The 19770-nt window shown below is 40.6% G+C and overlaps 1 protein-coding gene across 14 annotated transcripts in view; it reads right to left on the bottom strand.

Annotated features, from left to right (window-relative positions):
- CADPS (calcium dependent secretion activator) overlaps positions 1-19770 on the bottom strand; it is a 459187-nt gene that overhangs the window by 78048 nt on the left and 361369 nt on the right. For 5 of the 14 annotated variants that reach the window (XM_041764517.1, XM_041764516.1, XM_041764522.1 and 2 more), the window contains 5 exons: positions 17529-17685; positions 16589-16730; positions 8380-8526; positions 4843-4998; positions 569-716 (listed from right to left, as the gene is read on the bottom strand). In XM_041764517.1, coding sequence (XP_041620451.1) covers positions 569-716; positions 4843-4998; positions 8380-8526; positions 16589-16730; positions 17529-17685 — 750 coding nt within the window. Of the gene's footprint in view, positions 1-568; positions 717-4842; positions 4999-8379; positions 8527-16588; positions 16731-17528; positions 17686-18875; positions 18897-19770 lie in introns of all 14 variants that reach the window. The other 9 variants (XM_041764515.1, XM_041764514.1, XM_041764519.1 and 6 more) reach the window with 3 other exon arrangements.

The raw sequence follows: 19770 nt of genomic DNA on the forward strand, positions 1-19770 counted from the left end.
ATTGGAAATTTAGCAAAGGACTAACCTTTTGGTCAGGGAAGATGCACAATCAACTCAATCTAAGGAGACTGGAAAGTCTGTGATTTCTTAAGAATTCAGAACCTGCTGGCTGGGGACGGGGGTAGCAGGATGATACAACATTATATATCGTGGAGGTTGCTTGATGCAAGAAAGAGAGCTCTCCTGCGATCCAGATGTTCAAAGTGATAAAATGCACTTCAAATGTGAAAATGACTTGCACTCTGGCAAACAGATCTGTTGGAGATACCAGCCTAATAAATAAGGTCATCACACATTATTTGACTTAAGGAACTTTATGGTCACCCCAACTCTAACCAAGAATCACTTCTAAGTGACTGGCATTCTCATTAGCACATGCCTTAGAAATTTACTTAACAAACAGATACCAAACATTCATCTGTAGTAGCTTAATCCACAAATGTTAGAGGATATTTCTGAAACTAGCAGACTAGTGTAGATGGAAGGAATTTGTGAAGTTTTCTTTTACATGATCAATGGAAGGGGGAAAAAAAAATCTGTATTTTTTTTTTTTTTTTTTTTTTTTTACCTCTTGGCCCATTTCCATGCTGCAAAGTTTTGTTGATTGAGCTTTGGCATCAACCATAACATTAAACATGGTGCATATTGACTGTGGGACTCGAAAATCTGTTGATCGACTGGTTTTTTGCAGCTTAACTTCAAATGCAATCCTGGTTCTATTAAAACAAAGTAGGAAAAGACCAATTCAGCATTCATGGAAGCAGGTGGAGGAGACATTTTCTGAGAGGTCAGTGAAAAAGAAAATTGAAGGCTGTAATCAGTTTCAATCGACAATGACTTCACATGTGTTCTTTTAAAAATGACTTTCCCAACTAAGGAAGGCCTATTCACAGAGACAGCCATGTAAACCCTTCCTTTCTCGGCAGTACACAGAACACCTGTAGCTCAGCGTATTTCTGTCTATAGTTTACATGCTATGGAGATCCCTAATTGCAGGAGAATGAATGAATTAACAAAAACCCAATTATAGCATTATAGCATATGTAAGTTCTCTCACATTGGCAACTGCCTACCTTGAATCGCTTCATTAAAAAAACAAAAAACAAAAAAGCGGCTTCTAATCTCCAAAATCTCATGGTGGGGGGAAAAAATCTTAAATGACATTTATTGTTTTTTTTTTTTCTTTTGGTTTTGAAAGACTGGAGTAAAAAAAAAAATCCAGTTATTATATGGCTTTAAAGACTAAAAAAATAAGATAGGTACCTTTGGGGAGGAAAGTTAAATTAGGAGGAGTGGTGTCAGGGAACTTCCACTGTGTTTATTGGCAATGTCTATTTTTCTGCAATAAGAGTATGTATATCTATATATTTTTTAAGAGTGTATATTTTTTATAAGTGAAAATGCCATAATATACTTACCAACTCAAGAACTATGTAATGGGGAAAACTTAATGGGACCTAATTCTGATATAGGTCAAATTATGATCCCGGCAATGTGCTAACTGCTCACAGGAAAAAACCTAGTCTGACATGGCCAGCTGGTAATACAGGTGTGAGATTTAATCCTTGGTATCAGCATTGTAAAGGGGACCAGTTATATTTTAAAAGGTTTTAGAGAAGTGGGTCACATCATCACATGCCTTGAAAGAACAGCACCTGGTTGGTAAGTGGTTTTATTAAAGCTCCTTTCGCCCAATGCATCTTTTCAGTATTGTTCGCTGTCAGGTTCTGGAGATCATGCAGCCACCAGGAAAGCATTGCTTCAAGAGGTATTAGTAGCAGTTTTCTAACAGTGCAGAAGAGGACCACACAGCTAGTTAGCTCAGGAAAGGATGCCAGCTTGCTAACACACCCTGAGTGCATGCAGGGAAGCCAAGTATAATTTCTAAGGTTGGAAGCCTAGTTCTTAAGAAAAAAAAAAAAACTTAAAAAAAAACCCTTAAAGCACTCCTATATATTATATGATCATGTTAAAGATAAATGTATCTTGGCTTCTAAAGACTCGGTGCATTGAAGTAGCTTTCTAATCATGATGATCATTTTAAGCTACACTGAAAATACATCCTTTTCTGGTTTTGTGAAAAGGCGATCTGATGGGGACGGAGTTGGACAGACCCCTGGGCTTATCTTCTGAGGCCGGCATGCCAACTCTGGCCCAACTGAAGAAAGGGAAGTGCTACATCTTTCCCTTATAATGAAGTAAATGTCTTCTGTTTTCACAGGGGAACTGTGAATTGCCCTTGGAGGGTGTGGCTGTGAAGAGGGGAAACCAAATGCAAAATTAATATGACTGGGAGGGCTCCATGGAGCAAAATGCCAGGGATGGAAAAGTCACTGAATTCAGCTGACGGTCCTCCAGAATAGGGCTGAGGGTGCTGCATTTTGGGGGAACACAGTATCTGATATAGACTAGACTAGAGGCTTTGTCACGTTCATCGGATGAATGACTTTTGGATGTTGCATATTTACATCTATGAAATAATGTCCTTACGGTGACATCCTTCTAGAATGACAGCCATTGGGATCCCTGGGTGGCGCAGCGGTTTAGCGCCTGCCTTTGGCCCAGGGCGCGATCCTGGAGACCCGGGATCGCATCCCACGTCGGGCTCCCGGTGCATGGAGCCGGCTTCTCCCTCTGCCTATGTCTCTGCCTCTCTCTCTCTCTCTCTCTCTGTGATGACTATCATAAATAAATAAAAATTAAAAAAAATAAAAAAAAAATAGAATGACAGCCATTTATTCAGTCTCAAAGAGGAAAGTGATGGTTCTAGGCTCTGCTCATATAGATTCTATATCTTAAAGCATCCAAGGACTTTTCATGTTTTACTGTCTGCATCTGGAGGTCAGAGGATGATATTTACACTTACATTTGCAGTTGTCTGCTTTCGTCTGGGGCCGTAATTGGAAGGGACATCATGAGATTTAAGCATCCAGTGTCAAGTGGGAATGTTGACCAACTTTAATTCAAAAAAGGTTACTTAACAGCTACTATGTCCCAAGCATGCTGCTGGGATTTGGGGAGGGCTGGGAGCTCAAAACAAATAAGATAGACTCCCTGCCGCTGAGTAGTTCACACTTTAAGGTGGCTGGCCACAGAGATCTGTGGTAAGGGATAGGATGGAGTCACTGTCTATCTTTCACATTTACACGTCTTCCCATTTTTTCACCTCAACTCCCCACTTCCAACTCCCTATTCCCAAAACTAGCTTCTCAGAAGGGCATATATGTCTTTTGGTACAATTGTGTGCACAGATCAGAAAACAGTGTTCATTCTAATGTGCTACAGCCCTGAGTACAGATTGGGACCACAGGGGAACTGCCCCGTGAGAGGTTTTTGGTGGAATGGCTTGGCTACAAGAAAAGAGTTGCTTTTCCTATAACTGATGGAAACTATGTAGAAAATGGTAGAATTCAAAATTCTAAGGGAACATTTTGACCTTGAGTTTGAACAATAGTCCTGCCCTTGGTTCGAAGAGTAGGAAGAAAAGAACAAAATGCAAAATTTGGATCACCAGGACTTTGAGCTTTCAGAAGTGCCGTCAAACACCTGCCCAGACTCTGCACAGCACGTAGCTATTTCCCCAGTTCCTGCTGAGACGTTCACCTGCCTGGGCCCGTGTTGTTCTTTTGCCCTTTTGGTTTCCAGTTTTGATGCAATTACTTCTCTTTTCTTCTTCCAGGATATAAAATTCAGAGCACTCCTAGACAAACGCAGCCCCCATCACCCAGAACTGATCCATCAACGAAACTATCCAACATCTGGAGATCTGGAGTGGCCTGTGCCTTTCTTTCTTTCTCTTTCTTTCTTTCTTTCTTTCTTTCTTTCTTTCTTTCTTTCTTTCTTTCTTTCTTTCTCTTTCTTTCTTTCTTCTTTCTTTCTTTCTTTCTTTCTTTCTTTCTTTCTTTTTCATTTCGTTTTGAATGAGGGAAAAGTAATGGAACAATTATGAACTGGAAAAGGAACTTGGATGTGTGTCTGGGGATAGGGTGATGATAATGATGTTAAACCAGAAGAATTCCATCTCTGTGTCTGATACACATATATAGATAGTCCAGGAGGGAAGGGATGTGGTCTTTCATTCTTCACGGCATGCCAAGAATGTAGCTCTGTGCTTGGCAGGTAGAAGGAGCTAAACAATCTTTGTTTAATGGATGCATATTGTTCTCATTGTCTTCTCTTCACCTTTTCACAGTCTACCTGGGAACTTGAAGCCCAGCATTCCCACCCCAATCCTATATGCCATGGCAATGTAGGGGGCAGGAACTCGTAGGAAATCAAAATGGACATTTAAGGTCTCATGCTCCCTTACCGATATCTAGTTCAACTTGGGGTAGGACAACTAGGAGTTGGCACATAATATGCGCTCAGTTCATGTGTATGGGATGAATGATGCTGCTGAGATACTGCTCACATCCCTGAAAAGGCCTTCATTTTCTGCTGCCTGTACTGGATAGACTGGCTCCAGAACCACATGTACTTCTTTTTCCATGGCCTTCTCCTCATGCAGACACTTACACCTTTAACGAATATTTTCTAAGTAAATATTTTCTGTCAGATGCTGCTAGATACCAGGGATACAAAGAGGAACAGGAACACACACTCGTCCTCTCCTCATGGAACTGAGCGAAAACACTGGCTACCATACTGTGTTGGTTTTGGGACAGGTGTGGGGCAGGTGAACAGGAGCTAGACTTGGGGGCCACCAGCTGACTGGGCCAAGCAATCACCTTCTCAAAAAAAAAAATCCAAATTACAGCCAATCAAAAGAGGGGCCAGCTACCATTCCCTGAGTCAGAGTATGGCAGGGAAGGTGTGTGGGGCCTGTCCAGCCGCCAGGCTTACCTTTTGACACAAGATTCAATCATGTCACTCGCCATCAGCTTTAGCCGTTGTTCTAAGTGCTTTCCAAACTCTTCTTCGGGCCAGTGCAAGTCCCGAATGAAGGTCTGAAGGGCGTCGAGTTTCCAGAACAGGTCTTCTGAGGTGCCTGATCCATTACTGGCAGGATAAAAGTTAGAAAACAAGAGTCACCCAGGGGGCCTTGGGTTCTGGAAAAGCTGACACAAAGACAACTAGGAGCTAGAAGGCTCAAGGCAAACAGTGGCTTCAACATACAAAACGACGCATGTTGGCGGTGGAGGTGGGGGGAAGTCTCCACCAGCAGATTTTGAGTTTTACCATACATGACTTAGTCTGCTTTGTTCGGCCAATTATTCCAGACCAGTGAGAAGTCTGAGGAAAGGTGTTGCCCCACCATGACTCGGAGACGGTGTATGGTAAAAATCAGCCTTCTTTTAATAACCACATTAACACATGTGATGATTCAGATGAAGGCCACAAACCAGAGGGAGAAGTAAGTTTCAACGGATAATAACTACATGGCAACATGCAGTTATTAAAATTCAGGGTTTCATGCACTTCCCCAGCTCCCCTCCAGAGCAGAGGCCTCTTGGAGATTGCACAAGACTTTCAGTTTTAAAAGGACAGTGCTAACAAAGTGGTGAGCGAGGACCTGCTTTCTCTCTTGAAGAGCTGGAAAGAAACTGGGGTGACTCAAATCAAGACGAGTACACCTGGATACCTCGAGTCCAATATTCGTGTTCAGTTTGGTTCGCACTCCAATTATCATAGACCAGCCTGTTGCAGAGGCAGACCCAGGACGAGGTGAGTTGCAGTTGGGGGCCGGGGGGGGGGGGGGGGACTGATGAGCCAACAAGGGATATTTGCAAAGTCTTAGGGCTCAAAAACTGAGCTCTTTTACCATTGCACCACCTTACCCAGTCCCCTGTACAGATGGAGAAATTGGTCTTGATTCTTTTCTGTACAATGACGTCTCAGAAACTTTTACCTGGGGCATCCACGGAAAGCCTGTATATGAGAAATGCTCCGCCTCTCACCCTCTTGTCCTTCTCTGGCTGGCTTTCTCTTTGGTAACAGTCCCATTTGGAGCTCTGAGGGGTGGCCACCCACCCCCCCTTCCTCGCATACCACTAATGCTAACACGGTAATTTATAAAATGTCCAACACACCATGCATTACCACTTGTTCTGACATCGTCTATAGAAACAGATGAGAGTGGGTGTTTCTATTGTGACAGATGCCAGCTGCATTGAATTAATGCTTCAGAGAGAAATATAGCTAGTGCATAAACGCATACACAGCTACTGTGGGGTGGGGTGGGGGCAAACTCCCAACATGCCGAGAGGGAGCCTACGGCCTGGACCAACAGGGTAATGTTTCCAAGGACAGACCAGTCTGAGGTCAGTATGTAGATGTATCTGACACGCAGAAGAAGGTAACATGGAAACACGTCCTTAAAATGAAAGGTGGCAAAGGAGGAAACTAGAATTATGAAAAGATATAGAATCAGGCATTTCCTGGTGGGTGATTGAGGATCGATCTATGCCTTCTATTCAGATCCTGCCATAAGCACCGTTTAAAAGTGGGGGAATGCATTGTTTCTTCGTGAAAGTTCAGCCTTCCCCCTACCCCAACCTAGGCTTGGGAAAAAGAAACCCCAACTTTGTCTAGTCTAAACCCCGTTTTGGAACTGCATAGTTGTATGTTTTAAATCATTAAGTACATATGAATGCAATAATTGGTATTTATTACAACAACATTTTGACACCCATCTGGTTTCAGAGTTTCAAAAAATTCTTCTAGGGTTTTTTTTTTCTTTGAAGAGCTTATTATTAAGTTTTGACATGAGGAAAAGAATATTTTCTTTTTATTTTTAAGATAAACTGTTAATGTTAAGGCAATAGCACCAAGATTATTTTGATTGCTGAGCAGTTACCAAAATGTGTTCCCACTCATGCCTTAATTAATTGAATGGAGACCATTATCTGCTTTATTACAATGTCTTGATTCATATCTTTTCAAAAACAATGCCACGGAGCATGCAGAGAAGAAGGTAAGAAAAGCTTTCAGGTATTTATATTTTAATTTTTAACAGATACTACCTAATCTAACTTTTGATATAGTCATCTTAGCATGAATATGATTTACTTTTTTTAGAAGAATTTTTTTTCTCAGTTATAAATTTTTTGGAGGTTTTAGTTTGTCTTTAAAAGAGAATCAGACACATTGACCATATGATTTCACTGTGACTTGTGAACGAATATAGGTTTTTAAAAATGTTAGGCAACTTTGAAGCAGCCAAGTAGAGCAGTCATTTAATGTCCTGTTTCTACCTGGATCGCTGCAAAAATAAAAATGTTGTGGGCCATCTTGATGAATGTGATTTCAAGATTTCAAAACATCACTGCCAGTTTCAGATCATTTTTTATTCCTTTGATAATAACACTTCCCTTTGAAAATGTGCCAATTTATTCTTTCAAGAAAAAGCTTATCTGGACTATAATTAGCTGTGGTCTAAGAAAAGGATCAAAGGAGGGTATAGAATCACTAAACCCTATTTCACTTATTAAATCATGCACATGGTTTTAATTTAATTTCCCTGAGGTAGAATTTAGGGGTGCTAGATCTTCTTCTTGCCAAGGGAAAAAAAAAGCGGGTTCAGCTGCTCAACCTCAACCCCTGAGCTGCTTGCTGCTTTAAAGGGGCAGCCAGGCCTCCCCAAAAGACAAATCCCATGCATTCCTGGCATTCGCATCGATGAATGTAAAGAATGGCCCTATCCTCAGACCACAGATGATACGGCTGCTGCAAAATTTAATTATTTGTTGTTTGACTCTTACATTCTCAAATTTAGATATCTTCTTGCTACCTAGATCCCAATGCTCCATATTGCATTATGACCTTGGAAAGTATCTTTACATAACATAGACATTACTAAGGCTTGATCCATTCAGAAGTTTTCATTTAGCCCTGAACATACTGTTACTATATCCTGCCATTTGCTGACACCAGAAATATGCTTTATGGTTTAAACAGTCTCTAGGAATTTTTTATTTAAAGCAAACCCCAGCTTCTAGGTAAGTGTGCTTCCTTCTTAGATTTGGATCAGGCCAGAGATGACTGGCCAGCCCATCCAAGAGGTTTCTTGAACTATTTTTGAATGAATAACTCCTAGAGTCATGGCACCTGAATTAAAAAAGAAAGAAAGAAAGAAGAGAAAAGCAACAACAAAAAAACAAAACATGGGCAGACTCCTTTTGCAAAAGAATTCAGGAAGTGAAACATAGTCCTCAAGCGTTCAGTGGGCGTAAGACAAATTGTTAGTGCTGTATATATAGCAAACGTCTTACAAACACGCTGCATGCCAGAAATAAACAATATTGTCTCTGTATGATCAGCAAAATATGTCTAATTATCCATCTCCATCTCTGTTACATAGGATGTATAGAAATAAACAATACATATCCATGCCAAGATCACTTAAATTTAAATTAGATCTAATGTGAACTGAATACACACTCAGCATCATATATAGCAGCCATCCATGACGGTGCCGAAAAAGTAGGCATTTGTGGGATGCCTAGAGGGATGTTAACTGGTAGATTTGGTACTTTGGGAAGGTTCACATTGGGTAGGTTCACATTGGGTAGGTTACTGGTTAAACTCCTGTGGAAGAAACAGACAGAAAGAAAAAAATACCATCACAGTGACAATGCAGATGTAGCAGAAGCACATGACAGTTGTAAATAAATTGGCTAAGTCCACAGCAAGACAACAGTGAAAACTCAAGCAACACACTTCAGAAGACAGCTTACGGATGAGGAGCTGTGGTGCAGTTCAGTATTCAGAGAGAAATGGCGGAAGTTAATGGAGAAAAATTAACCACAGAGTGACTTAAAAGTGTGGGAAACTCAAAGACACCGATGTGCAATGATCACATTAGTGTAAAGCCTTTGCGAGGGGCTTTCAGTTTCCAAATCCACTGCCATGAGAGTCTAGAACTTGTCTGATGGTAAGAACTTGAAGTTCATGGAAGTCTTGGCATTGGTGGAGTTGGGGCTGCTGGAGAAGCAGCTGGGATTGGTGGCACTGGTGGCGCACTTTCATTTTTCTTATTTTTTTATTCATAGATTATTTTTGATGGAGGCACATTTCTCAAGTCAGATATCAGATACAAGACACAATGGGAAGTTCACCCACTTGAACGCACACTTGCCAACGGTTACTTCTGAGGACGGCTGTATGTGCAACAGGGCGTCAGAGATGATGGCAAAGATGAAGGGATTGTATCGAGAAGAAGAATTAGTTTGGAATAACTGTATAAGACACTTAAAGAAACGTCCTCTCCCAAACAAAGCCCAATTAACACCGAGAAATATTTACCCACACAAAAGGGACACTAGGGAAGGAAAAGAATCCCAAACTCCTCTTTAATTCTAAATTCTTGGACCACACGTGGATTTAAAATGTGGCCTTGTGTTAGCCATCCCCAGAAGTGAGATGGAGACTGGAAGAAAGAAGGCGGGGCTATTGGAGTGCTGGGGATGCTCCGTTTCTTTATCTGGGTGATCGTTACAGGGGGTGTGCTCAGTTTGTGAAAGTTAACCAAGCGGCGCATTTTTTCAGTAAAATGTTAAAATTAATAAAAAGTTACAAAATGTGACCTGCAACAGCCTTTTGTTTTTGAATGAAGATTGATCCACTGATGTGATGCAGAGAAGGATAACTTTATGAATAAAGAGAGAAAATAAAACAAAACAAAACCCCCAACTCGAATCAACTGTATCTCTGTGGAGGGACTGTGGCATTTACTGCTCTGCAAGCTGGCACCGTGTGTCTCTGTAGTGGCATTTTAAGGGTGTTCCATCCAGCCAAAGTCACTGGCACGGTACAGCCCAGCCTAACTCTGCATCTGAGAGGAGCCTTCCTGTTTAAGTGGAGTTGACAGAACTTTGGCAGAGGAGTTGAGGGTTTCTTTTTGGATCTTGCAGAAGAGCAAGTTTTGCCAAAGCAGCTCTGCCCCGGGCAAGCTGTGTTTGACTAACAGAGCTCTTGCAAGGGCTGGAGCTGCCTCTGGGCTTGCTTAGCGGGGCAAGCCTCCTGATAAGTCAGAAATCCTGGACCCTATGGAGAGGCTGGACACCTGCCTCCCTCTGGAAACAAGCTACTCTTTCACAATGGCAATATGGATGGCAAAACCTAGAATGCAAAATTGCCAAACCTAGCATTCTTTTCCTTACGGGAAACAGGTGTCACACAGGTTTGTCCTTTACACTTCACGTTTTGGGAAAGCCAATTATGCTTCTCTACTTGGGATGAGAGGGTGCTCTTCTGGGAACGGTCAAGAGATTAGCTAAATATGACTAGTAAGTAGACGGGACAATGGAACTTTGTCTTCGATGTTTCTCTGTTTGACTGCCTCTGAAGTCAGTCCCTGGTGGCTCTCAGACTTAAACACAGCCATGTAACAAAACCGTTGGCGATTTCCATTAAGACATGTGTAAGCCTACATAAGCAAATGTGATCATTAGATGACACACACACTGAATAATGATCAAGGAATTAGGAGATCTTTAGAGATGGCAGCCTGGCAAGTTAAAATGTCAATTCCAAGCAAATTAAAAGTAGCTAGGAATGAATAACATACAGATGTATGCAAAAGCAACTTAATTTAAACATATTAGCGGATGGTGGCTACACAAATTAGAAATGAGCTTTGTTTTGCATATGCAAATTTGAAAAATACTTATATTAATCAAAACATATTGTATTTGTAAAATATGACATTTTGGCTGGACTGCTGTGCTGGACTCACGTAGAAACATTTCCTTCATGTGACATACTATAATGCTCTATGTTGAAAAGACTGGAACATGCTTGATATTTCTGTTTAGCAAAACAATATAGTGTACTATTAATGTTACTAATATTTCATTTGGATATTAATAGCTTATGTTAATAGTCAAAGAGGCAATTCCAAGCATAATATACACGTGAAAAGGAAGAATTTTCTAGTAGCACTCAGGTCAGATCAGGCTCTAGGAGCTGCTGATGGATATAACAAATTATTATTTTAGAGGGCCCTTTAGCAACTGCCTAAAAAACAAGTCCATCACATGCTTCTCTGTGAGAATCATAATGGGATATCTCTGGATAGCATAAGAAGTGTGAATTGCAATCCTAACAACTGATACATGTTAAAAATTAGACTCATTCTGGGGCACCTGCCTGGCTCAGTTGGAGGAACGTGCGACTCGATCTCGGGATTGTGGATTTGAGCCCTATGTTAGGTGTAGAGATTACTAAAAAATAAAAAATTAGCCTCATTCATTGTGGGGACTCTGCTAAAAAGGGATAGCTCCTATTCAGGTCAAAGGGCCTGACCCTGGAGCACTTGATTAAAAAATTCTCAGCTTCTCTTTCTCTCTCTCTCTCTCTCTTTCTCTCTCACACACATGGATGAATGTCACAAATGTCCATGCCTCAATTCTATGGATGAAATGACTAGACGTAGAGACATCCCTTCCTTCTGGAATAAGTTCTGAACAAGATTGTGTCTTCATGCAGAGAGGATATGGTCAAGTCTTCTCTCAAAGACTTCAGGATGGGGATAGATTTGAGATTCAGAATGCCTCCCCCTTGGTAAGCCATTTGTTGCATGAATGTACATAGTACATCTTGTCTTCCTTTGGTGCTCTGGACCCTAAAGCCTTTCTCAATGCTTATCCTTCGGTCGAATCCCTAGTTTAGGGAGGTGGGCACTCTCTGATATCTTTCTATAATTTAGAGTGGTGTTTTCCAACCTTTTATTCATTATCACTACCAGGCCCCCAACTATCTTCCCATGAGAATTTAATACCACCAATATACTGTAGATCTGTTTATGTACTCTATGTAGACCTGTGCTTTATACATATACATGGCAAGAGTAAAAAAATTTTTTGCCCCTCTTCCTTGCCAAAAACCAATTCTTACCAGCCTGGGAACTGTCAAACCCTTGTTTGAAAAGTATGACCTAGACAATAAAGTTCTAAACTTCATGGGGTTGTAGACCCTCCCCAATCAACTTACCAACCTATGGCTTACCTCCCTCCTCACCTGTGCTGGCCAAAATCAAGCATTCCTTGTTTCCATCACATGCCTTCCTTTCCCCCACGTTTTTACATTTGCTCATGCTCTTTCCCAGCACCCGTTTCCTTTGAAGGTCTTATTCTCTAAGTTATTTCCTTCATGACTCCTCAGTGGAGATTCATTGACTTCTACTCTATGCTCTCATCATTCTTTGTTATTTTTTTGTACACTGGTAAATATTTAAAGTCATTTTTTCTTGTGTGTATGTTGCTCAGACCCAGCCAGATTGAAATCCCTGACCAGGGGATTGTATCTTCTCCTCTTCTCCTTATAGTTTTCCTGGGGCATCCTTATAAGTTTCAGGCTATATGATTCCTTAATAAATGTTAGTCAATAAATATTTATTGAGTACCTGCTGTGTCCCTGTTCCAGGTGCTAGGGAGGCAGTGGTGACCAAATGTCATGGGATGAATATGGAAGATGACATTTTTTAGAATGCTAGTGATGAAAAGGCCTTGGGTCTTCAAAATCCTTGTTTTACAAAGGAGGATACTTTAGACAGATTACTTGCCCAAGTCAGATAACTCCCACCCAGCAAGTTAATAGGAGAATCAGGAGTTCATACTCCTGAGTCTAGTACTTTTGTATTTCATTACCAGGTCACCTACATGTTGCTAAGGTGTCCTTGGTCTAATGGTTATTATTATTAAGACATTGATATTCTTGACAATCTGGAAAATGCAAGTTATTTAAAAAGTACGTTTCTTACGTATATCTTGGGCAGAAAGAGATAAGGTGCATTTTGAAAAATGAGAAACCCAGGTTTTTCAGTGTGAATATATCAAAAATATATACTGTGTTTCTGCGCAGTGTTTAGTGCAATCATTCAGAGCCATCCTTACCCAAAATGGGCAACCACGAAGCACGGATTCCCCGTGCCTAGAGGCATTTAAGTGGAGATTGAACCATGATCTGTCAAGGAAAGGATAGTGTGGAATGGGTCCTTGGTACTAGACCTGGGAAGCTTTGGACTGCATGTTTTCTAAGTTTGCTTCCACACCGAAGGCTGTAATGACTTGACTAACAAGGAGCCAACTCTAAAAAGCTGATAGAAATGTTTTCCCACTGTTAGGACCAAAAACTCTTATTTAGGGCTGTAGAGAGAGTTGTGAACAACCTGCCCAGCAATGGTCCCATAACGTGTCCTGATGGACATTTGTGAGAGGGTTATGGGCTCTAGCTTGAGCCTGTTCTTGACAGGCTGACCATCTTCAAGTATGGTTCGAAGCTGCGCAATGATATTTTCCACAAATATATTGAGACTCTCATCATGACTATTTCTGGCTTAATGGAAACAGAGATGCACCTGCCTTTTCTATCTGTGTAGGCGGATGGCCATCCTTCTAAATAGGACCTGGTCATTTTACCCTTTCTGTCAGGTAACTTCAGTTGTATCGAGCCCAAAGGATTGTATCTCTGTTTTATTTTATAGGTTGATATTTTGAAATAAGAAAATCTGGGCAGCCCAGGTGGCTCAGCGGTTTAGCGCCACCTTCAGTCCAGGGCGTGACCCTGGAGACATGGGCTGGAGTCCCAAGTCAGGCTCCCTGCATGGAGCCTGCTTCTCCCTCTGCCTGTGTCTCTGCCTCTCTTTCTCTCTGTGTCTCTCACGAGAAAACAAATAAAATCTTTTAAAAAATCTGAAGAATGAAAAATAATTTTGATCTACGTTTAGCAAGCTCAATATATTAGTAACATTTTCTTGTCTGAGTGCTATTTTTCTTTAGTATTTTGAATGCTAGTTTCTTTTGAATAAGCTCTGCAATGCATTTCTGTCATTTTACCTGTAATCAAGTGCCTGTAGTCATAACTTTTGAAAAATGGAAGAAACAGAACTATTTAAATATAACAATTATTTGAGGGAAAGGCAGTGTGTGCACGAGTGTGTATGCATGCATGTGTGTGTGTCCACAGCAACACATGGTAAGAGTAGAGAAAGTCGAGCAAGTGAAATCTATTTATCTAGGTCACTTTCTTGTTTTTGAGTAAGTTTAATAAAAACATTACAAAAAGATCATTCTTTACTTGGAAAAAAATCCCAAAAGGAAAATGAATCTCTGCTTCTTCACTAGTGCTCAGATAAAATCTTGTACTTTGTCTTCACCAGTAGGAAGTATAGGGAGACTCATTCTTCTTGGCACATAAGAGCACGTCCCCAAGCTCTTTTTACCCTTCATTTTGTGCCGGCCATTCTGTGAATCTGTCAGAGCATCCACATTCTGTTTACATATCAGCTAATAAAACATGTGGTTTCAAAGAATCGTAATTTAGTTTGTTTTAGTTGGCACTTACAAATACCTCCACATGCTCTAAAAGGCATGTAATGTTTACCATGAATTGAATAGATCACAATCACCGTCACTAACCAATAGCACAGTCTGGGAGAGCAAAAGGCTACTTGAGAAAAAATATCTACAAAGAACATTCCCAGGTTATTATTTACAACTATTAATCCTTCACTAATTTTCAGATGTTTAAATGACTGCAATCCAAGAGTTCAAATTTTATATTTTTAATCATTAAAAGGAGATCCCCAACAAAACCTTCCTTGACTAACACTTCCAATTATAAAATAATTTTGATTCTACCTCCATGTCTGATGGTATTAAGAATATTTAATACTTCAAGAGGGATAGCAGTTACTTGCTTGAAGAATTTAACAGATTATAAAATGACATTAGTAATGTTATCACAGAGCTTCATGACACTTCTCAGACATCGAGTAAGGACACCTTAAAAAATTAGTTTTACAGATGAAAAAAGAGCTCACAGAGCTTCAAAGTCTTGCCTTCTGGCCCGTGAGTGGAGGGCAAGGTCCTAACTGTAGAGCCCTTTAAGAAACAGTGATAGATACCCATCATTTCCTGCCACGTGGCTGGTAGTAGCAGTATCTACGTTTAATGCAAGTAAGTAAAAGCTATTTCAAGATCATTTCTATTTTTAAAATGTGAATATTACTCATTTGAAACTTATTCCTTTTCTCAGATATTTTCTAAAGCACCACCGTCTTAATTATAATGAACATTAAAAAAAATACACTCGCTTATTCATGCTTTGTGATTAAAGGACCCAGTTTCATTCTCATGAGTTAAAAGTCAGCAGGGCCATAGGAAGAGATGGTGTAAGCCTGAAAATAACAAGCTAAAGTTTAGATTTCTTGGTGCTTGCAAATGAAGAGCAACTGCCTATTAACCTGCTCTCGGTAGGTAAGTGAAGAAACTTCTTCCATGGCTTGGACGTGGCGTAGGGGATGGTGACTAAAAGAGCTGTATTTGCACTGATTTCTTTATCAGTTAGAATCATACAGTATAATATTAGAGAAAGAATCTCAATCCAGAAAACTTCTTAGAGATAGGGTACAGGTCAAGTCAAATAAATCAAGGAAAAGGGTTTTGAATATTTGTTCTGGAGTGTCTCCAAGTGTGCTGTACATACCCCCATTTTGCCTCATACTGGTTGCTTTTTCCCAAAGATGGAAAGGATTTGAAAGAACAAAATGCTTTTCTTACATAAAAGGGAAAAAAGTAATCTAACAGGGCAAAGCTAGTGATACCAGGTTTTATTGGAGCTTTTCAAACCATACTAGAAAATTCTCTCCACCTAGGAGCCTTCTATGTCTCTAGAAAGGCAAACCTGAGACTGACCCTCTGGCAGCCCTGAGTCACAGCCCTCCCCCTTGCTGGGGAACGGAGGTGGCACTGAATCTGCCAGACATTTTCAAATAGGATCTAAGATTTGCTAAGCAATCGTGGAAATTGCCAGATTCACACCCTACAGGATTTCCTGTCATTGGTCCTACAGGATAGATATCCCACTGGAAAAAAAAAAAAAAGTAGTTAAATACATTTAGGAAGCTCCAGGTGAAGCAGAGTTAAATGAGGGTCTATATTACTATGTTCTCAGAGTTTTCAAATCTGTTGTTGTGCTTTGTGGTACTCTAGGAGATATGAGTGTGGGGTGGATGAGTGGGGGATACAGAATTTTCTAAACAAATCTGGCCATACAGTAATCCTTTTCTTGAGGTGTGTCTCAAAAGCCTAGGCCAGAAAATGGCAACTATAGCCCACAGGACAGTCTCCTGTTTTTGAAAATAAAGTTTTATGCAACACAGCCACGCTTGTGCATTTGCCTTTTGTCTGTTTTTGTTTTTTCACTACAACAGTAGAGCTGAGTAGTTGTGATAGAGATGGTGCAGCTTGAAAGACCTTAATATTCACTATCTGGCCTTTTATAGAAAAAGTGTGCTGACCCCTTGCATAGACCGCTATGGAACACGCTGTGAGAAACATTAATTCCTAGGGATATCACGACTAGAGTAAGATACACAGTGCAAACATCACAGCCAGGTTTATATCCCTTATTTCTTGTTTACCTTGTGCAATAAAACAAAGATTTCATTTCATAAAACATTTCTCAACCTCCACCCGCCTCCCCTGCTTTGGACAAGGACGGTACGAGCATCACAGTTGGAAACAGGTAGTGTTTGCTCCCTGTCCATGCTAACAATAAAAACTGTAAGACATCGTTATTCCATCTCTGTATGACTTGCCAGCCATTTGCACCCAAACTCCGATGGTATCAAAAAAGGTTTCCTTACTTGACTGGTTCCCATGACTCCCGCTCAAAGCCCCTGTGAATGGATTGTGCGATTGAGGACTCCATCAAATCCACATATCTAACCACAAGTGGGGCAAACAGGTCTTGCAGGTGTTTGTGAAATTTTCCATTGCACAAATTATCTAGAACAGATAAGCAAAAGCTTGGTAAGAACCCACACTTGCTTTATCAGCATCCACTATACATATAGAAAGGACTGTCTTCTATATTAAATTATACTTCTTATGGAGGATGTAAAAAAAGGGGGAGTCTAAAAGTACATGAACAGCATTGAAGCTCACAATTAGATCTGTCTGGAAGGAAAGTGGAATTCAAAAATATTTTACCCATTTGTTTCATCCTTCTAAAAAGGAAAATTAATCAATGCTCCTTTAAAAAAAACAGTAAAAACAATAATTGACAACTCCTTTTTAGGTTTTCCTTGTAAACCCACTCCCCTTCCTCCCATGACATTAGCAGATAGAAAGAACATTCTGTACCCCTCCCCTCCTTCATCACTCTTCTTGGAAGGAAGGCCTATTTTATGGGTATGTGTTGCTGTAAGATACTGAAGCACTTGGGGTGTTATTTAGCTAGAAATTGTTTTTCATCTAGAAAACATCTTTCAATAAAAATTTCAAAATGTGAAGAGGTTACGTTAATTAGCTTGTTCAAAAGCAAATAAAACACACAGGCAGGAGTACCGCTTATCACACTGCTTGTGGGTTCTTCTGCTTAGTTAAGAGAGGGCTTCAGTACAACAGGACGTGTGTTGGAAGAAAGAGAATGGCCATCGGCTATAAGTTTGTTTTTTTAAAAGCAACAAGGAAACTCTGAGGAGGTTTCACTAGCCTGTAGTCTGCCTGGGACAAAATCATTTTAGCGATCTGTTTATCTGCACACTACTTAGGAAAGCCCACTAAGTCAAAGATAATACATACAGTCGGTACGGAGAAAATCATTCAGCAGCTGAAACAGTGGAAAACTGTCCCATGTGTCTGGAGGCTGCACCTCTAATGCTGCATCCATATCCACTGCAAAAAGCGACAGGAACGTCTCGGCATGCTCCACCATCAAGTCTGACCACCACGCAAAGGCCTTTGAAATGTGGCAGAAAAACAACAGACAAAGAGGTAATAAGCTTCTCCCTCTGACCTAAGATGTGAAGTCAAGCCCTCACCGGTCAAGATTAACTGTGCATCAGCAGGGTTTGGTAATTTTATTGTAAAAAGAACAGCATTTTTGATACAATTGGGCCTCTCAGTGTCCTAAGGCCATGCTTTTCATCGTTCCAGGCCTGCCTCAGAAAGTCTTGATTCTGACCTGCTGGTCGAGGATGCAGCTGCAGAAATGACAGACGTGGAACTTCTGTTCAATTTACAATAATCCAGTATGTTTTGAGTCATGCTCTTTATTACTGTTGTTGGCTGGCTCTTGCTCTAAGGTATAAGAATTTGGGAGTTTCTTCACTGTGTTTATGGGTTTTCTGCTGGTCTAACTTGAAAATTTGCAATTGTGGTTCACTTATATCTACATATCTGGGCTTAATGGTCTATAGTCTCATACAAGCTCAGCAACTCATATCTCTACACATTGGTCATGTTACTCCTATTTCTCACCATGTCACCAAACTTTTGAGTCAAAATCTCTTTAAGCAGGGAGCCTCTGGTTTTGCATTCTGTCTGTAGGAAAGGTCAGGTGTAAGCTAGAAAACACTCAGTAAGATTGGGACTTACTTTTCTGGGGGTTGGACACATATGTACATTGAAAACCAAAAAATATCAGTGAAGTAACTCATTTTCATGCACGTGGGTCCTTAGAAATCATTGTGCAGGGTCTCAGGGGCAACATTCACATCGGACTGGGCCAGATGTGAATGCCATTCAAAGGCACGCATGCATGTTGACTAATCATTTCTGGCAGGGAGCATGCAGAATGAGTGGCGGTGTCAACAGGCCCCCCCTTTTTTTTCTGATTTCAAAGAGAGCAGAGAAACAAAAACAAATTGCCAGCCCCTTTGTGTCCCCCGTCCCCCCACCCGATGCCGTAAAGTATTTGCATTGGAAACACTTTCCGGAGCATTCACCAAAAAAAAAAAAAAAAAAAAGATGGGAAGGCGATTGGAAACATGAAAGATGATTATGGAAATAATTCCATAAATGAAAGAGTTTGTTCAATGGCCAAGCTCTTCTGTGATTTATTCGTTATTTGGGGGATATTCTAACAGCCACTAGGAGGCAGAATCAGGGGTCCACCTCTCTTCTTTCATGATCTTTCATTTTACTTACTTCTCCTTTATCAACATGTGGCTGGTTTGCAAATTAAATGGAAAAAATCAAGTCATGGACCATTCTGCAAGGTCAGCTTGGCTGGAAATAGACACCTGCTTTTTCCATTTTAATTTACAGTAAAACCTCACTGATTCAGAGTAGTGAGAGAAGAGGGATGTTCATTTGTCAGCAAAAAACCTAAATTATGGGGTTTTCTAAAAAGAGGTAGCATTTTATTGTTTTCAAATGCAGTCTATAATTGGGCACCAAAGTAAATGGTATTTCCTGATTACCACACAAATATATCACAAATGTGGAAGTTTTTTTAGAGAAACTTCTAATAATTGTAGACAAATTGATCTATAAAATGAAGTCAAAGAGATAGAAGCTTTAACTTCAGTGGGCCTGGGATGAAATCTGTGAGAAAGGCTTTAGAATTTCCAGAGAAAGTTGAGATCATGTCAAATGTCCTACTTAAGAAAAACTATAAGAGCCACATCTGCAGTTGAATTGTCACAAGCATTTAAGTCTGAATCTTTGAGGTTTTATTGTAGTTTTACTACATTGGCATGAGAGCCCTGGGGTTTGGGGCTGGCTCCACTGACCACTTGGCTATATCTGGCAGAGGAAGAAATCCTCCACCTCACACCCAGAGCTCTCCCAGCCACCTGTCTTCTAGGCAGAGACCTTCTAAATATTGGGACTTACTGGAGTCCCACTCCCACCCCCAACCCTGTATATAGGAGTGATGACTCTCATCCATCCTGATGCAGGATATTTGCAAAATTCACAAAAGCACACCAAAAGTTGGTTGCTGGTACTTATTCTTTTGTTATTTGATTAACTTTACATCTTCAGGGTGAGTCCAAGTAAACAGTTACTGGGGAGACTGAGTTGCCTTCCCAGACATGAT

Source organism: Vulpes lagopus, chromosome 7 (assembly GCF_018345385.1).
Source record: "Vulpes lagopus strain Blue_001 chromosome 7, ASM1834538v1, whole genome shotgun sequence".
Taxonomy (NCBI): domain Eukaryota; kingdom Metazoa; phylum Chordata; class Mammalia; order Carnivora; family Canidae; genus Vulpes; species Vulpes lagopus.